Raw genomic sequence first — 19303 nt, forward strand, 5'->3', positions numbered from 1 at the left:
CAAGTGCTAATAAGATACTACAGGCCTTTCTTCTGTCACATGGCTAAACTAGGAATTTTGAACAGAATATTTGTTTTATCCCAAAATACATAACATATCCCCTGTGAAGGTTTCTATGCTTGTGGGAATTGTGTGACAAATTACATCCTTGAGAAAAGGAATTACTAAGAATCCAGTTTTTATATGCATCTCCAGAAACAGAAAATGTAACAAGGGAGTGGGCTAAAAAAACAAGATTCTGTCAGGTACAAAAGGACAGTAATCTTGTTTATTTATCTTATTCTTGTTCATTTTAATTTTTAATTAATTGGGACAGAGTCTCACTATGTACATAGCCCAGGCTAGTCTCAAAATTTTTGTTTGTTTATCCAGACAGGTTATCTCTGTGAACTCACTCTGTAGACTAGGCTGTCCTCAAACTCAGAGAGATCCACCTGCCTCTGCCTCCTGAGTGTGGGATGAAGGTGCATTGAATCTTAATCCTCCTACCTCAGCCTCTCAAATAGTGAGATACTTGCAATCCTCAGCACACTGAGCTTATTCTAATTTTAAATATAAGGAAAATTAATATTTCATTTCTTGTAGCTATTACTCTGAAACACTGATATTATAATAATGTACCAACATTTTTAGGTACTCCCATCTATTTTCTCTACAGAGATTCAGTTTGCTTACAAAGTTTCTCCGATGTCAGAATGTATCAGAGGCATCTAAACTTCCTAATTATCACCAATTAGAAAAACACCCATGATTAGATAAAGTTCTTACTTTACTTTTAACTGTCAAGTTTTGTTTATTTTCTGGAGCAAGGACTTTTTGTCCCTACTGTATGACATGTCAAATTTTGCCTTAAGAGAAACTGAATGGGACTTTTGTAGTCAAATATATTTGAGAAAGAAAATTTCTCCATAGAGGGCCGGCGGGGGGCAGTATCTTCCTTAGTCATAAAACAATCTCTTTCAAACTCTAGTAACTATTTTAAGCCAGAATATATTCCAACCAAAATTTAATAACACCTAGTAGGAAAACAATAAAGTAAACCAAAACACAATTTTATCCCACACTGATATACAGGAATGTAAATGTATCCACGACAAAAAACAAATGCAAATACTTGAACATTAACCTGCCAACAAAAATTAAGACAGTACAACCTCAACTCACACAATAAATTTCCACTTACCTGGCAAGGTCTGACTTCCATTATATATATTAGAACTTACAGACTGGCTTGGCATTTATACAAACTTGTAACCTCAGCTCTTCAAAGACCAGAAGACTGTTTGAGCTCAGGAGTTTGAGACAAGCATTGAGAATTTACAGCTCTTCTGCTAAGAACTGGTTTGTCATTTAGTAGCAGGGGTCATTACAAACTATTTTAAATTACAAGGGACAGAGATTAAAATAAGGTCTGCTACTGTCTCTTCTGGAGCTGCTACCAAGTCTCTCTTAGTCTACCTGCACTTCTGAGTTAGCCTTGTTGCCGCTTGTTGGACACGCTGGAGCCTATCTCAAAGGCCCGGCTCGTCCTCTCCTACATCTGCCTAGTCCAGCAGCTGCCGAGACTCACAGTTCGCTTGTTCTTTTGTATTTCTCTTAAATGCTTAAAAAGAAAAAGGAAGGAAGGTATATTATTTTACAATTTTGATTCTGTAGTTTAGGCAAAAAAACATTTCAGCAAAAATGGGAATTTTGTTTTACATGTGCACCAACCCCTGTGCAGAAGAAAGTCTGAAATTCTCTCATTTTGGAACAGGGTAGGACAGAGCAGAGACACACTGTCTTTCAAATACAAAGCTTGATGCAAGCTGTCTAAAAATAAACTTTTTTAAAAGATCATTTCAGATGAACACAAAGTATTTATTAATGTTATTATGGGAGAAAAAAGAAATGAAAGCAAAGGTCTTTAAAGACTAACTCAAGTAAATAAAGTAAAAGTAGAGAATCCTTCCCTCCTTAGATAAAAAGCAGTTTACTACTGCACCAGTGTGTATTTTCAAGCAAATACAGAAGAAAAACTCATTAGCTCTTTAAAAAATACACACATTTAATGTTGGTCTGCTTTAATTCTAAGTATAGCAATTTCAAAAATACAAACTGAACATCAGAGCCATGTGAACCACCATGATAAAAGCAAACAGACATTCACAATAATTACGTCTAGAGACAGTTCAGCTTGGTAAGTTGTTTTCTGAGTGTCTTCAAGAGTCACTAAAATACTGCTGGTGTTCAGTTAGAATTAAAGGATCTGGGGAGATGAGATATGGTACAGCCAGAGCGAATAAGGAATTACATTTTGCATTACCCCTAGATAAACAAACATTCAAAACTCAACACAATCTCTGTGTATTATTCAAAATATTGCAGCTGCAGGAAAGGCAACCTTAAATTAATAACTAGGGGAAATCACGTTTTGGTGGCGGTGAACAGAAGTGACAGTTTGTAATTTGCACTTTGTAAAGCTCATCTATACCTGGTCAACCAGGAACCAAATGCAGGACAACGAAGTTCTCTGCTTCTTTTGGCTATAATGTGACAAGAAAAGTCATCTTTTGAAGATGCTTAAAGAAATAAAGCATGTTTCTTTAAAAAAAAAAGTCAAATAATCAATTAATGGAATAAATAAGCACTAACCCATAGTTTTACCATTCTTTCATCAATACACTTCACAGATTTTTCATCTTGGCAAAATTTTCCCCAATTTTTAGTCTAAAATCCACCACTCATAAAAAAGTAAATTGAAGAGCTACCTAAACAATATTTTTCTGTTTACTCTTTGGCTAAGAAAGAAAACAAACAAAACAAAATGAAACAGAAGACAACTCTAACACATGATAAAAGAAACTTTAACATGTAAAATAAAAATATCATTTTAAATCTTGGTACATTTTATAAAAACAAGAGGTAATGTTGTAATAAAACAGCAGGTAGCCTCAGCTAGCAACACACTGTTTGTTAACCCTGTGCAATAAACACTTTGTTCATACTACGCTTATTCCAACATGACTAGCAATGACTACAGACATGTCAGGAGTCGTCACCGGTCTCCTGCAGACATACTGTTAAAACTGAGACATTTACAATCATAATGTGCCACAAGAAACTGAAAATGTCACTTCTAATAGGATAATGTAGCTATCGCTTGGATTTGTTTTAGGTATTGAACAGCGGAGTTACAAGGACTGAAAGCAATCTAAAAGCTTATGAACACTGTTGTTCACACCCTTCTTCAGTACACACTGAACTGTTTGACACATTTCTCTTCATACATAGCAAGCAACAGCACCCAATACAAGCCTGAGAAGAAACGCTGCTGTGTAAATACTGCAACTATTCCTGAAATAAGAATCATGGGATATACGCTCCAAAGCTGCCCATTCCCATAATTTGTATTGCATAGGTCACATAATCACACACACACATATACACGTATGTATATGTGTGTACATGCAAAGAATATATTAAGACGACAATGAAGTCTAGTCACAGAGCAATTTACAGGCTCAATATATTTTTTACATTTTGCTTGAAAGAAATTTCAATATTTTACAGTCTTTCATTAGACATTATATACACTGCACTTTATGAAATCTAAAGGGTATGAAATAAATTTTTTCAACATTTTGGTAACAAAACACACAATATTTCTCCAAATACTTGTGCTATCTACATGATCTGTTTGCTCTGGTAACCACTAATCACAAAAATGGACTCAATGGAATAATTAGAAAAATTATCTAACACCATGCATGGGTTTAAATCATGTTTAATATCCTATCCTAGAAACATTCTACAAATCTTAAGATTTAAAAAATTAAGTCTCTCCTCTGATTTTTAAAAGATATCTTTTTATGACAACATCCGTAACATTGACAAGTACATGTTAAGGCTAGTATCATCTCCTTTTGTGAATTTTTTTGTGTTTTCTGCTTGTTTGTTTTTTTTAAGAAAGATAGTAAAACCCACATTCTCTCAGGGCTTTAGCCTGGACCACCAGGAAATGAGTGCAGTGAACATAACGCTCAGTCCTGTGGTCAGGATGCAGTTGCTCCTTCCCACTCCACAAGGTACTGCACCTTCCCATCCAGTGTCACTCGCCGAGCCAGCACGCGGTACTTTTCCCCACACGCGATTCTGCCTGCAGCACCGAAGTAACTAGTGATGGAGTTCTTCAGGTGGCTGAGCTGTAGCTCTTGATCAGCTAAGTTATTCAGGATTTCTGTGTTCAGTTCTTCAAACTGATAATCTTCTTTGCCTTCATCATCTTTTACAACTTCTGAGTTCTGAGTCTGGAGTGCTCTTCGTGGAAGGCGACCTCTTCTTCTCCGCAAATGTGGTATTGCAGCAGGCCAAGATCTTCCTGTGCGAGTTCTTTTTCTAGAATCAGATAATCTAGAGAACGGAAAAGAAAAACCTCCTAAGATGATTTTCTGATCTGCAGTTTAAAAACCTTTGCATGAGCAAAAAGCCATGTATTGGATTCAGACAATGAAAACATAAAACAACCCTGAAACGAGGAACAGTCGTAGAGTGCAAGCATCACAGTTCTCAACAAAAGCCAGGTGTGGTGGCGCACACTTTTAGTCCCAGAACTTCAGAGGCAGAGGTCGCAAGTCTCTGAGCTCAGCTTGCTCTACATAGCGAGTTCCAGGACAGCCAGAGCTACAAGGAGATCAGTCTCAAAAGGGGATGGGGGGCAGCTTTAACAGAAAGCACACAGTTTATACATAATGGCCAGGCCACATGTTTCTTAACAAATCTGGTACACTTATAATCTTGGTATTCAGTAGATTGTGGAAGGAGGAATAACATGAGTTTTAAGTTCTGGGTTGCAAAGAGAGCATTTAATGTAGGGGCCCTCAAGATGGCTCAGTGAATAAAGGCACCGAGCACCAAACTGACAACTTGAATTCAACTCCCAGAACCAACAAGATGGAAAGAGAGCACTGACTACTTTATGGCCTCTAAGCACACAGGCTTGTGCACACCTACATGCAGATTAAATGGATGAATGGAAGCAGTGTGAGTGTGTATGTGTGTGTGTGTCTATAATGGATGCCATATGTGTGTAGGTGCCCAGGAAGGGCAGAGAAGACACCAAATCTCTTGAAACTAGAATTACAGGCGGTTGTAAGCCGGCTGATGTGGGTGCTAGGAACCAAAGAGAGGTCCACTCTAAGAATAGCGAGCACTTTGAAATCACTGAGCCATTTCTCTAGGAAAAAGGAAAAAAACTGAAGGAGAAACATGCATTTGAATTCTAAAATGAAAACGTTCAGATGAGCGGTGACACCGACAACTTACACGCTCAGCTACTCAGAACCCAATTAGAGCTAAAGAGAAACTCTGCCCCAAAAGAACAAAACCCAAACAAAAAAACAACATAATGCCTTTGCTCAAGGCAATTCATTGCCTACCCACACTCAAACAATCCTAATTAAATCAATGGGCTAAATAAAATGTAGGACTTATTGAAAAGTAGAGATACAATGAAAAGAAAAGGGAACAAAAGAGGAGGATTGTGTGTGTGTGTGTGTGTGTGTGTGTGTGTGTGTGTGTGTGTGTGTTTGTACTTAGGGGTGGAGAATAAAGACAGGGTTTTTTTGTGTAGCCTTAGCTGTCCTGGAACTAGCTCTGTAAACCAGACTGGCCTCAAACTCACTGAGATCCACCTGTCTCTGCCTCCTGAGTGCTGAGATAAAAGGCGTGCACCACCACTGCCTGGCGCATCTGTATTTTGAAAGAATAAGTTAAACATTTTTTAAAAAATTAGTAACTAAAACTGAAAACTTTATGTAAAGCAAAGGACACAGTCAAGACAAAATGACAGACAACCTACAGAATGGGAAAAGATCTTCACCAACCCCACATCAGACAGAGGTCTGATTTCCAAAATATGCAAAGAACTCAAGAAATTGGTCATCAAAAGAACAAATAATCTAATAAAAAATGGAGTACAGACCTAAACAGAGAACTCTCAACAGAGGGATCTAAAATGGCTGAAAGACACTTAAGGAAATGCTCAACATCCTTAGTCATCAGAGAAACGCAAATCAAAACAACTCTGAGATTCCATCTTATACCTGTAAGAATAGCCAAGATCAAAAACACTAATAACAACTTATGCTGGAGAGGTTGTGGGATAAAGGGAACACTTCTCCATTGCTGGTGGGAGTCCAAGCTGGTAACAACCCCTTTGGATGTCAGTGTTGCGATTTCTCAGAAGGAAAACAACCTTCCTCAAAACCCAGCAATACCACTTTTGGGTATATATCCAAAGGATGCTCAATCGTACCACAAGGACATGTGCTCAACTATGTTCTTAGCAGCTTTGTTTGTCATAACCAGAACCTGGAAACAACCTAAATGTCTCTTGACCAAAGAATGGAGAAGGAAAATGTGGTACATCTACACAATGAAGTACTACACAGCAGAGAAAAATAACGACATCTTGAAATTTGCAGGCAAATGGATAGAGCTAGAAAACTTCATATTGAGTGAGGTAACCCAGACACAGAAAGACAAATATCATTATGTACTCACTCATAAGTGGTTTTTAAACATAAAGCAAAAAAAAAAAAAAAGAAAGAAAGAAACAGCCTTCAAATCACAATCCCAGAGAACCTAAACAATGAGGACCCTAAGAGAGACTTACATAGATAGACCTAATCTACATGGGAAGTAGAAAAAGACAAGATCTCCTGAGTAAACTGGGAGCATGGGGACCATGGGAGAGAGTAGAAGGGGAGGGGAGAGGCAGGGAGGGAAGCAGAGAAAAATGTAGAGCTCAATAAAATCAATAAAAAAAATTAGGAAGCTAGGAAAACTTGAAAACTTACAAAACTCAGAAAGCATAAAAAATTACAAGACCACTCAGGAGGCAGAGGCAGGTGAATATCTGTGAGGTCAAGGTCAAGCCTGGTCTACAATGCGGAATTCCAGAGGAACCCTGTCTCAAAAAAAACAAAAAACAAAAAACCAAGCAACAACAACAGAAAGTTTATAAAACTCACAAGCTTCCCCTACAGTTATAAAAACAGTGACGCATCACTGGAGAGGAGCTCTTTGGAACTGTCCACACGTCACACAGGGACACTCCGGAACGGAGATTTTCAGTTGTCACAGGAACACAGCTGCCTTTAAGTCACACATGCTCCCATAAGCAATCCTCCCTCAGAAAAGTAACTCACTGGCTCACCAAGCTTAAAAAAAAAAAATTAAGGGCTGGAGAGATGGCTCAGAGGTTAAGAGCCCTGATTGTTCTTCCAGGGATCCTGAGTTCAATTCCCAGCAACCACATGGTGGCTCACAACCATCTGTAATGAAATCTGGTGCCTTCTTCTGGACTGCAGGCACACATGCAGACAGAATACTGTAAACTAAATAAATAAATCTTTAAAAAAATAAATAATTAATTAAAACGTAAGAAAAAAATTACAAAGCCAGGCAGTGGTGGCACACAAGGCACAGGAGAGGCAGGCAGTTCCAATCTCTGAGTCAAAGCCAGCCTGGTCTACAGAACGAGCACCTACCCGTAATGCCGGGAAATGCTAGATGAGGTAGTTTCTTTTGCACTGGAAGCTCCTGTGAGGTCCACATCTGAGGTACCGGATGAATGTGCAAGCCCCTCAGTTCTCCTGAGACAAGAGAATGCAAATGGTATGACAACTATATTACATAACAATAGAAATACTAACTCCCTCGCAAACAAAAGTCCTAGGAAAGAAAAAAGCAACTATTTACCCTATAGAACAAGGTAAATCCAACACAGGATTCTCTGAAACTGATTCCTTATCCTGGAAATTTAAAAAAAAAAAAATTAAGGAAAGAAAGAAAAGGAACATTCTTAAAGGACAGTTCTGCTTTAATTGGAACAAAACACTCAATCATCACACAAACCTTTCCTGAGAACATTTATAAACAAACCCTCTTACCAAAGGTGGCTCAGCAGTTTTTTGAATCATTTTCCTTGTATATGGGCCAGGAGGACGACCTACAGACTTTTTCTTTCCTTTTTTTTCTATCCCATTGCTTACTTCCCTGAAACAGAAAGCCAGTTTGTATTTAATCTTTGCAGAAAGCAAAATGACAGTCGCTTTACATAGCTAATTAAACAACTTTAATCACACTTTTTAAAGTTTCAAGAAAAAAAGTGTTCTTTACTATAACTCTATGTATAATGCTTATTAATTCAATAATGCTAAGTAATGCTTATTCTAAGTAATGCTTATTACTTCAAGATTTTAAAGATAATGAATCACCAGATAGCCATACTAGCTGAATTTTAAAACTTTAGTTTCTTATTACTTGGAGGAGAAGATTTTAAGAATTTACTACAAAAAAAAAATGACTACAAAATTAGTTAATCTAGTGAAAATACCTATATTAAAATTTCAGTATCACCAATTTCTCTTTAAATCTTTCATACTGGATACAGCCACTGATAGGTCAAACAGCAAACAAGAAAATAAAGCTAAGTACTAAGCGATACCAAAGAAAAAAGTTCAATAGTCAGGGGTATCTCTAAAAGAAGAGAACATGCAGAATACAGATTTCATGAACAATAACTGCTACAGAAAAGATATAAAAGGGATTCAAAAAGGTGCTTCCTTTGCACTGAAGGGCTTCCATCATAGACATTCCCACATAAACAAGAAAGCTAATGAGGATGTTATCAGGAAAATACAACGAAAGAAAAAGAAAAGCAACACTACTATAGTAGAGTAGAAATAAGATAAAGCCAGTAAAAACTCAGGTGGAAGCAAGCAGGATGACAGAGGAGGACAGAGAAGTAGGCCTAGGAGTCAAAAATCTTGAGGACCAGAGAATGTAACATATAAAGAGGACCACTGAGCTAACAGTGATAACACACACAGCCTTAAGATGACCAGAGTATGCATAGGGCCAGAAGGAAGGCAGGTGTTTTGAAGTAGCTGGAGTCCTTCTTAGTAGCATGGATTAATCTGAGAGCTACCACACGAAGCATCCTACTTACCATCATCATAGACTGTGATGTTTATGGGGTTCCTTTTTCTAATTTATAATAGCAACTGATAATAAAGGACTGGATCAAATTGGATAGTGGTAGAAATAAGCATTTCCTTTTTAAACGAAACCACTCAGTTGTATGTATTCTACTAAAACCTTCAAACGGCTAATGTAGGCAGTGTTTTGTAAACATATTTCTTACTCTACAGCATAACTATTCCAAACTTGTTCTCTGAATTTCCCTCTGCATATAGCCCTTTCACTTCACACTCCCTTGAGAAAACAGACTCCCAGCAGTAACTTTGACCTCTAATTTCTACAGTCATATCTATATTCATCAGAAAGGTCTGTCCTCTGCTATCAAGAGCTGTTCTCAGACCGAGGAATAGAGGTTAGCTTTACTCTGTCCTACACTCATCTTTTTTTACCCACTGAATCATTCTTAGGACACAAAAAACGGATTCCAATTATTTCCCAACTACTAAAATTGCTGCCATGTTCTACTGTCATTCCGTCTGCTTCACTTTACAGTAAAACCCCTCAGCTTTATGACATTTTCCTCTCCACTCTTTTCTGCCTCATTCAGGATTCTTCTATGCGCTTTTCTCTTTATTATCTTCATTATTATTCTGAATATGTTAGTATCCCTGACAGACAGAAGCATATTTTTGTACATGAATCTGGAAGTGCAGATAGTCACACTTCATTCAACTCATTCCAATCTTTACTACTCTAAATAAACTACTTTTGTCAAGGTCAGCAATAACAAAATGTTAAGTGTCCAGTAAACATTTTCCTCTTGCAATTTATTAGCTCCCAATGCCATTTAATGTATACACCATTACTGATTTCCTAACAGCAAACGCTCCTGGTCTCCAGCCGTGCCGGTCGTGCTGCTCTCATTCGTTTATTTACACCTTCCACTTTATCATTTCTAAGACCAGACACCACCTGAAGAACCATTCTCTTCTCTACTTACTCTCATTCGTTTATTTACACCTTCCACTTTATCATTTCTAAGACCAGACACCACCTGAAGAACCATTCTCTTCTCTACTTACTCTCATTCGTTTATTTACACCTTCCACTTTATCATTTCTAAGACCAGACACCACCTGAAGAACCATTCTCTTCTCTACTTACTCCCTACGTCATTTTATTCGTTCTCCTAGCTTTAATGTCAGCTTTGAAGTTTATATAACCAGTACTGACCCAACCTGCGCTGCTCATGTACAAACAGAAGTCACCTCCGTGGAACTATTCAGATGCGTGGTGAGAATAGAAACAGGAAACGCTCCACCCACCTCACCATCACTTTCCTCCTTTTCCTCAGTAAGAAACCAGCATCCATGAGTTGCTCAAGCCATAACTTTCGAATCTATTAACTTATCCTTCCTCCTTTTCACTCATAAATTTAGTTCAGTAGCAAATCTGATCTCAGTTCTTCTCCTGAAGAGAAATCTCAAACCTATTCACTCCACTTAACTGCTCCCATCCACTCCTGGCCAAGCAAGCATCTCATCTACAAAACCACGTCTTTCTTTTCCTACTTCTATTCTAACTGCTCAACTATTCCCCAAATAATTTTTTTTAAGAATAATTAAATCTGCTTACATCATTTAAATGGCTACCATTGTTTGGAGGGAACAGGGGATTCCTACCTACAAGCTGCTGTGTGATCAAGACCTACCCAATCTTTCAAATATCCAATCCTGACTCTCTAGTTTCCATTCATACCAAATTAGTTTTCTTTAGACAAGTAGACTATGTCTCATAGCCTCCACACCTGTACTCCTGCACCCTGCAGTATTCTGCCCCTTTATTCTTCATACTTTAAATTACTCTAAATTGATTCTCCAAGATCACCTTATATAGTCCTTCCTTATGCCTCCCCCGTTTAAGTACAATGTCCTCATCTCCATTGACCCAGTGGGGTCTAAAACACTGAATTAATTCTAAATGGCATCAAAATGATCATCAATTATTTTACTTGTTTATTTCATATGTCTCTCGCTATAATGCAATCCCATTAAGCACAGGGGAACTCTGTTTTGTCATTATATCCACAGCACTGAGAAAGGAAGGCGGCTGACAAAAGTGCTGAATGAATGAATAAAAAGGAAATCAACAAGTAAAGATGTAAATATTTTAAGTTATTTCTTTAAATCAACTGTCTATTCCTTAAATGCCAAAGGCCTAAAATAAATAAACATCTAACACATTTTCTTACCTTGTCTAGGAAGGAAATTATAGGCTGGGTTTGGAGCTGGGAATTACTGCAGGTCTTTGTGGCACTCTAATATACTCTGATGCGACCAGATAACACACATCATCAGTTACAAACAAATAAGCTAAAGGAAAACTACATCACAGATCAACTTTTACCTTGAATCACATATAGGTTTGGATGCTTTTCTGCCTTTAATTTTAAATTCATGGGATGTTCCTTCAGGTTCTTTCTCTGCTTTGAAAGCCACATTTGGTGGCACAGGAGGAACACGAATTCGCAACCCAAACAAATGCTTCTTCTTCTTTATTTCTTTCCCAGACATAAACCTATTTTTAAAAAAATTAACTAAAATTTTATAAGCTGCACATTTACATGGAAGACCCTAACTTACAACTTTCAAATTAGGCCCTTATACATGAAAAGCTACCCATACCACAGAAGTATTTTCCCCTTGGTGTCTTTGATTCTTAGCTACAAGCTTCAGGCTATCATGGGTGGAAGGAATAAGACAACAATAGCTCAACTTCTTCCAAATATGGCTTCTGGATTAGGTGTGGTGATAGACAGCCACAGTCCCAGTACAAGGGAAACTATTTGAATTCAGGTTTTTATGGTCACTAGTGTTACAAAACAGGATCTCATTATGAAGGTGAACTGGCCTTGAATCCATGATTCTCCTGCCTCTACCTCCCTCAGTGCTTCTGGCTCTGAACCCAGGACTGGGCTAGCCTGAGCATATATCAGTAACAACCTGTCTCAAATTAATAATTAAATAAGTAACTTCAGTAACAACCTGTCTCAAATTAATAATTAAATAAGTAACTTCACAAAGCAAGTATTTGGTTCCAATAAATTCTATTCCAGAATATATTTGTGGTACATAAAATCTGACCAGAAATAACTTTTTAAAAAGGCTATCTCTAAAGGCCCAGAAATTAAAATGAGTAGACAGAAGGACAGACAAGAGTTGAAAGCAATTTAGACCCTAAAGGTGTGAGTACAGACTTAGGTCTCAGAAGAACACTCTCCCTGGCCTACCTTTACTCACAAACATTTTCTTATACCTGACTCTGCTAGAGTCTTTCTGGCCACAAAAACCTTTACCTCAGCTGTTCGAATGTTCTTCCACTGTATGCACCTTTGAGAATGTGCAGCTCTCATTTCTACCATTATCAGTAACAGGTGTATTTCTGATACTTTAAGAGGGAATTAAGAATTGATTCAAACAATATTTTATCAGTACAATTAGCTACTCAATTATTACCTTACACTTTTTCAGGCTAATTTAAAGATCTAGTTACAAGTAATTAAAATATTATCTAATAAGAAAATATTGTCAAGTTCAAAACAGCAACTTGGCAAAACCAAAAATTTTATAATACAATTTTAATAGTATGTCTGAGAGTTGCATACATGTATTTATATAAATTTCTTTGGGATTTTGAAAATATTTTCAAGAAATGCAGACATGCTGGTTGTAAAGAAGGGTGGTCTATGCAAGAACATAAGATCCTATCACTGAATCATCACTCAGACCAACACTACTACTCCTCAGGAACTGACTAATGGCAATAACCAATCTTAAAAGACCCTCTTTTTTTTTGCACATTCCCATCAGCTAACAAGATTTACCTTATCGTCACCATTCTGCATTACAACATAAGTTATTACTGAAAATGTTTTTTCAGGAAAACAGAGTAATGGATATTGATATGCCTCCCAAACACCCCTTCTCAGAAGTATTACTCTTTCCCTCCCAGCCTCCTAGAATCCCTGCTTTACTATAACCAAGAGAGACTAAGACATTAAAACATTTAAAATCGTATGTACTGTTCCCATACACCAATCCCAAATTTTTAATACCCTTGTGTTCTTTATACTCACTATCTCCCTCAGAGGGGTATGTAAAATAAATCCACTTACATGGTCTTGTAATCATTTAATGCCTCCAGAACATGCTCATATCTTTCAGATTTGGGTGTGTCTGCCAGCTGCAAAGTATCAAGAAACAATTTAGCATACTATAATTTCATTCATTATTAATATTCTATTCTGGGTCCTCACTGACACTATGTGACCTACCCAGCACCATTTAACCTCTCAAGACTTATTTTCTAAGTTACAAGAGAAATGTCTAAATTTTATACTAATTTTGTTAGTTGGTTACATGAAATAAAATGTATTTGTGAAGCAACTGCACATTATAAACATTATAGAACTGATATATTAGTAGTTATATTCACTTTTCTTTTAACTCTATGACCTAGGGAAATAACACCTCTAAAGTTACACAGTCTCTAAATAAATCTCTACAAGAAGCACAAAGCTAGTCCAATGAACAATAAAAACATCCCAGCACTTGGGAAGCAAACAGGTCATCTCCGAGTTCAAGGCCAGCAGGGTTGTTACACAGAGAAAGCTTAGGTGAGGGGGAAGGGAAGACAAGACACCTTTTACAAGTGGGCACAAGGATTCCACTTGCAATGCTCCTGAGATGCGGTTCTCAAGCCTCTACACTAATACCCTTTGGCAAGAGGACGCACTGAACTAGCACTGCTGAGCTCACACATGCCAACCGGTCAGCATTAGATCCTAGGAGATGCTCTCAAGGCCCGTCTGGACCTCCACCAGCACCATCATCCCAGTCTGTCACAGCAGAAAGACTTCACAGTGAATGTGGTTCAAGTCCACAAAGCTTCCTCATCCAAGAAGATCCCCCAGTGGAACCTCTGTACAGCATTTTCTGTCTGCCTGCCTGCTCCCCAATTGGTAAGATGTCTGTTTAACTTTTATATTAGTATGGCACTACAAGGAATGCTTAGGTGAATAAGCCAATCATATGCAAAAGATAAATCTTGTATGGACATCCTAACCACCAAGCACCTCAGAGGTCACAGTCCATACAAAAGTGAAATAAACCACTCAAATTCTCCTAGCTAAAAAGACCACCAGAATCTGAACTTGTCAAGTGGTAAATTACACGTTCCCCCCGTCTGACTGTCCTCCCAATATGAGATACCCAATAACAAGTTTGGGGGAAAGTTTTGAGGACTGAAAATAGGCTCTCACGTATCAAAAACACATGTTCACAGGGTTTGGTGGTGCACACTTTTAATCCCAGCAATCAGGAGGGTAGAGAGGTTGGTAGGTGTTTGTGAGTTCAAGGACAGTCTGGGAGAGGGAGAAAAAGAGGGAGAGGAGAGAGGGAGAGAGAGAGACCAAGACCTTGTTTCAAAATAAAATTTAAAAAGTTAAAGAAAAAACAGCACGTGCTTGACCCTCTGAAGTACACTCTCAGATCCAGAATTTCTATTTAAAGAATGAAATAAACAGACTTTGAAGTTAGCAAGAAAATACGCCCTAGAAATAATTCAATCTTTCATCAAGACCACAATCCTTGTAAAAAGACCCAGTTATCCATTCAGCATTAATAGTGGTAAAAGCTAAATCAGTTACTGAACCCCATTTCATAAGCATTATAGTTAGGAAAAGCTCTCTGAAATGCTTCTGTCCCATTTTACAAGAGAGATCTACAAATATCTGAAAGCAGCATTCATATATGTTTGAGATCAAGTTTCTAAAGGTCTCAGCATGTGATTTCCTCATATAAACCATCTGGCTAATTCCATCTACTTCTTTTACCCCCTTCTTGTAATCCAAATCTGAAATCATATGAGTTTTTATCTGTATGTACACACACACACACACACACACACACACACACACACACACACTCACATATTATTGTGCTTAAATTTAAAGGCAAAAAGCAGGACATAGTAGTATACGCTTTTTTTTTTTAACTTGGAGTGTAGGGAAAGAGAGGGTTTTACTTAACAGCCCAATTGGTCCCAAACTTGTAACAATAGGTGTGTACAACCATACTCAGCTGGCCTTTGAGACAGACTCACCAAATTGACTTGGCTGGCTTTGAACTTGTGATACTACTGCAATAGCCTTTGGAGTAGCTGGGATAATAGGACTACAACACCAGGTCAGGCTTTATTTTTATTTTATGTTATTGGAGATAAAAATTCACTATGCAGACCTGGATGGCCAAGAACTCTCTATGTAGACTATACTGAAATTCAACTCCCAGTATTCTGCCGGCCTGAGCCTCCCAAATGCTGTCATCAAAGCTGTGTGCCAATTTCTGTTTTCAGCTCAAACTTACAGATATTTTCTCTTGATCCTGACATCCTTTCCAAAAACAAAGACAGAACTTTGGCCCTCTTTTACAAGCTCCATCAAGATTTCCAAAATAGTTCTTACTGTTTTTCAAGTCAGTTACAAATCCACTTAACTTTTACTTTAATTAGTTTGAATTTCAATATCTTATTTGAAATCAATTTATAATTTGTCCATATCAGGTCTATAACATTTGATGAAGCAGTGTTGCATATCTGAAAGAACAATATTTGAATATTTATACCCCTAAGGGTTTTTTGTTACACTATAAAACTTGAAAATTAACTTATTTAAAATATCAACTATCACTGGGCGGTGGTGGTGCATGCCTTTAATCCCAGCACTTGGGAGGCAGAGGCAGACACATTTCTGAGTTCGAGGCCAGCCTGGTCTACACAGTAAGTTTCAGGACAAGCAGAAGTGTCATACAGAGAGGGAAAAAAAATATCAACTTCCTAGTTTACTGAGAACCACCAACAAACCTGACTCCCTATTTCTGAAACCTGTAAGTTTCTGAAGTGCAACTACGATGGTATGAACTGAACTGCTTCTGTTATAAGCTGGGTGTTCTACCTGACTGAGAGGGGAAACAAGAGTATTACCAACACGCAACTGCATTTCTCTTGCTTTGAGCGTTTCGTTTCTTTTCTTTTCTTTTCTTTTCTTTCTTTCTTTCTTTCTTTCTTTCTTTCTTTCTTTCTTTCTCTCTTTCTTTCTGTTTGTTTCTGTTTTTGAGACAGGGCCACTCGTTCTATAGACCAAACTGCCCTGGAACTCAAGAGATTTGTTGGGCTTGTTTTTGAGATATATATGCCCAAAACGGCCTTGTGAAATTATGATCCTCCTGCATCAGCAACCTGAGTTCTTAGATTGTAGGTATGCAATCACATGCCTAGATCACACTACACTTGACTTTATATTATTTATTTGTTTATTAGTTTGTTTGGGATTTTCCAGGCAAGGTTTCTCTGTGTAGTCTTGGCTGTCCAGGAACTCACTCTGCCCAGCCCCTTGCTCTGTCTTGCTGGGACAGCTCTCACTGTGCAGTAACCCTCCAGCTTCAGTCTCTCCGCTAGGGCCACAGGTGCCCTACACCACATCCAGTTCTATGTTCCTTTCTCAAAAGCTCTTTTTAAAACCAGCAAAAGAGACATCAGAAGTCACTGTGTAACTGATTATTCTACTACTGACTGAATCCCAACATTCCTAGACATTAGAGATACGTAAGAGAAAATGAACACTGGTTACTTCTCTAAGGTTTTCTATAGAAAACTGAAAAAGAAAGCGAAATTATACATAAGGCACCTAATACAAAGATTTTTTTTCTAACAGTTCTATTTTTAACTACAATGATTTTTGATTCAGAATATGGAAGAAGTAAATAATTTATTTCCACCATGTGTTCAATTTCCCAAGGCAAGGAACATAAGACAATAAGAGGGCTAGTTGTGATATCATTACCAAAGTTATTAAAAAAAAAGAAAATTTTAAACTTTAATTGTCTGACTTGTTCATGTGTCTCCTTTATTTTTAACTAAAAAAAAAAAAGAAATAAAGAAAAAAAGAAAGAAAGAAAAAGAAAAAGACATCAAGCAGTTCTAAGACCACCTACCTCTCCAGGGTGCAATCGATCCCAGTTTTCATTGATGTATGTCATAAGCTCAAGTTCAGAGTCAAAGTATTTCTTCTTGTGAATAACACTTAGGTTGTAAAGGCATAGGTGTGCTATATCTACCCTGAAATCCAAAATTAATTAAAATATATGAAAACAGTGTTTTTGATTATTCTTAAAAAGTCAGTTTTTAATGAAACCAGTATATAAAACAACTATAATAAAACCAAAGTGATATACTTAGGAGGTGGATAGGCAGTCAATAACCTAAATCACAATACAGTAAACTGTTACATATGAAGGAACTAGAAAATACTAGCTTAACACATGTGGAATAATTGTAAACTAAGATGTACCCAAATTACTTCCTAAATGAATTTTTAAAAGATCTGATATCAGGCAGTGGTGGTGCATGCCTTTAATCACAGTATTCAGGAACAAAGGCAGGAAGATCTCTGAGTTCAGGGCTAGTGTGGTCTACAGAGCAAGTTCCAGGATAGCCAGGACTACCCAGAGAAACACAGTCTCGTAAAATCAAAAAACGTAAAAAATTTGGCTAAAGGAGAAAATGACTGCTAACTAACATCACTGTGTTTCTCACTAAAAGCACACTATACATTACTGGGCCTTGTGTCATCTGCATGAGTTAAGGCATCACCTGTTCTTAAATATGTAAAGCACAATAAAAATTTGTAAAATCTCAGTACACACATTTTATTAGATCGCTAAAATCCCTCACTTACCGTAAAAAAATTACTACATCAAAGCAGAAACTGATATATTATTTTATCTGCTTCTTTTGTGATACTCTGAAGGCATGAAAAGCCGAAAACACAAAGAACCTAAACTGAAAGCGCCAATACCTTTCCATAATGAACAGTCTTATTAACGCTAACAATAAAATGGATAATCCTGGTGAAGACGGCATAAGCCTTAAGGATTACAAAAAGAAATAAAAGCCAGGTATAGAGAATAAAATTTTATTTACTTTTCATATAAAAGTTTTTATATGGTATGGTACTTTCTAAAAACATAGAAAAGTTCATGCTTACCACTGTAATGGTAGACGTTTGAGGTATTCTGGTCCAGAACTGCAGACAGAGCAAATAAATGTATAAAACCTAAAAAACGGGGAAAAAAAAAAGTTTTATACTAAGTATTCAAAGCTAAATATAAACTAGTTAACAATTACAGCCAGTATTCAGCAAATAATATAAGGCTTCATAATGTAAGGAACGGATACACAAATCAAAACGCAATTTCAGTTATGACACTAACAACAATAATGGTTAAAACTCCTATCTGGGGGTAAGGGAAAACTTTTTTAACCATTAGAGAATTCAAAGTTGACACTGATTCACCAGTATTCACACTAATAGCCTATGTGTGCCAAGATCCGTGATGGCTACTTCTATAAGCAGTATTTCACCAAAGTTTAAATTACCTGTAAAATAAACTCCAAAGCAAAAGAGACCAAGGTCAAAAAGACAGTAGTTATGTACACCTAGATTTAAACCAAGATTCACTTCAAGAAATCAGGAAGCTAGCTTTACTGGTCTGTCTTAATTTTTCTTCCTACAACTAATGTGGGATTCCCCACTGTACGACATAAATATGTTTTATTACCACTGGTTAATAAGCTGCTTTGGCCTATGGCAGGGCAGAATATAGCTGGGCAGAAAAACTAAACTGAACGCAGGGAAAAAGAAGGCAGAGTCAGGCATTCGCCATGTAGCCGCCCAAAAAACAACATGTGAAGTAACAATGTGATAATTTAAGATGCAAGAGCTAGCAAGAAATACGTCTCAGCCGTTGACCAAACAGTGTTGTAATTAATATAGTTTGTGTGTGATTATTCATGTCTGTGTGGACAGCAAGCAAAAGAGCAATCTTGATTTACATAGCTCACTATCCCTTCCCTAATACTCTCACATAGAAAGTACAATATATCTGCTTTCCCAAGTTTTTAAACTTGATATACAAATTGTTTTTAACAGGATCCTATAGTATTTCCCAATTCTAAATCAGAGTATTCCTTTGAGACTCTTGAAGAAAGCTCCCAATGAGAAGTTTAGAACTGTGGTGACAGAAACAAATGTACTCTCTGAGACAACAGTTCAAAGCTTCCTGGAGTAGTATTCAAAAGCACTGAAAGTATATATAAAGTATGTTGACTATTTAGTATTTTGCCTCTGAGTTGATTCCGTTACACATCACTGTCATAATTATTTTTGGAAACCTAAAACTGCAAAATAACCACAATTACAAAGCATCTATGACAAACC

General features: G+C 37.2%; 1 protein-coding gene across 3 annotated transcripts in view; it reads right to left on the reverse strand.

Annotated features, from left to right (window-relative positions):
• Nucleotides 1–2027: 2027 nt before the first annotated feature.
• Mtf2 (metal response element binding transcription factor 2) overlaps nucleotides 2028–19303 on the reverse strand; it is a 37213-nt gene continuing 19937 nt past the window's right edge. For all 3 annotated transcript variants that reach the window (XM_048447062.3, XM_085691510.2, XM_048447059.3), the window contains 8 exons: nucleotides 18071–18139; nucleotides 17019–17142; nucleotides 13142–13209; nucleotides 11374–11544; nucleotides 7935–8040; nucleotides 7744–7796; nucleotides 7533–7637; nucleotides 2028–4392 (listed from right to left, as the gene is read on the reverse strand). In XM_048447062.3, the coding sequence (XP_048303019.1) occupies nucleotides 4035–4392; nucleotides 7533–7637; nucleotides 7744–7796; nucleotides 7935–8040; nucleotides 11374–11544; nucleotides 13142–13209; nucleotides 17019–17142; nucleotides 18071–18139 (1054 nt within the window). In that variant the 3' untranslated portion in view covers nucleotides 2028–4034. The remainder of the gene's footprint in view (nucleotides 4393–7532; nucleotides 7638–7743; nucleotides 7797–7934; nucleotides 8041–11373; nucleotides 11545–13141; nucleotides 13210–17018; nucleotides 17143–18070; nucleotides 18140–19303) is intronic.

The sequence above is a fragment of the Myodes glareolus genome, chromosome 8 (assembly GCF_982192425.1).
Source record: "Myodes glareolus chromosome 8, mMyoGla1.1, whole genome shotgun sequence".
NCBI classification, from domain to species: domain Eukaryota; kingdom Metazoa; phylum Chordata; class Mammalia; order Rodentia; family Cricetidae; genus Myodes; species Myodes glareolus.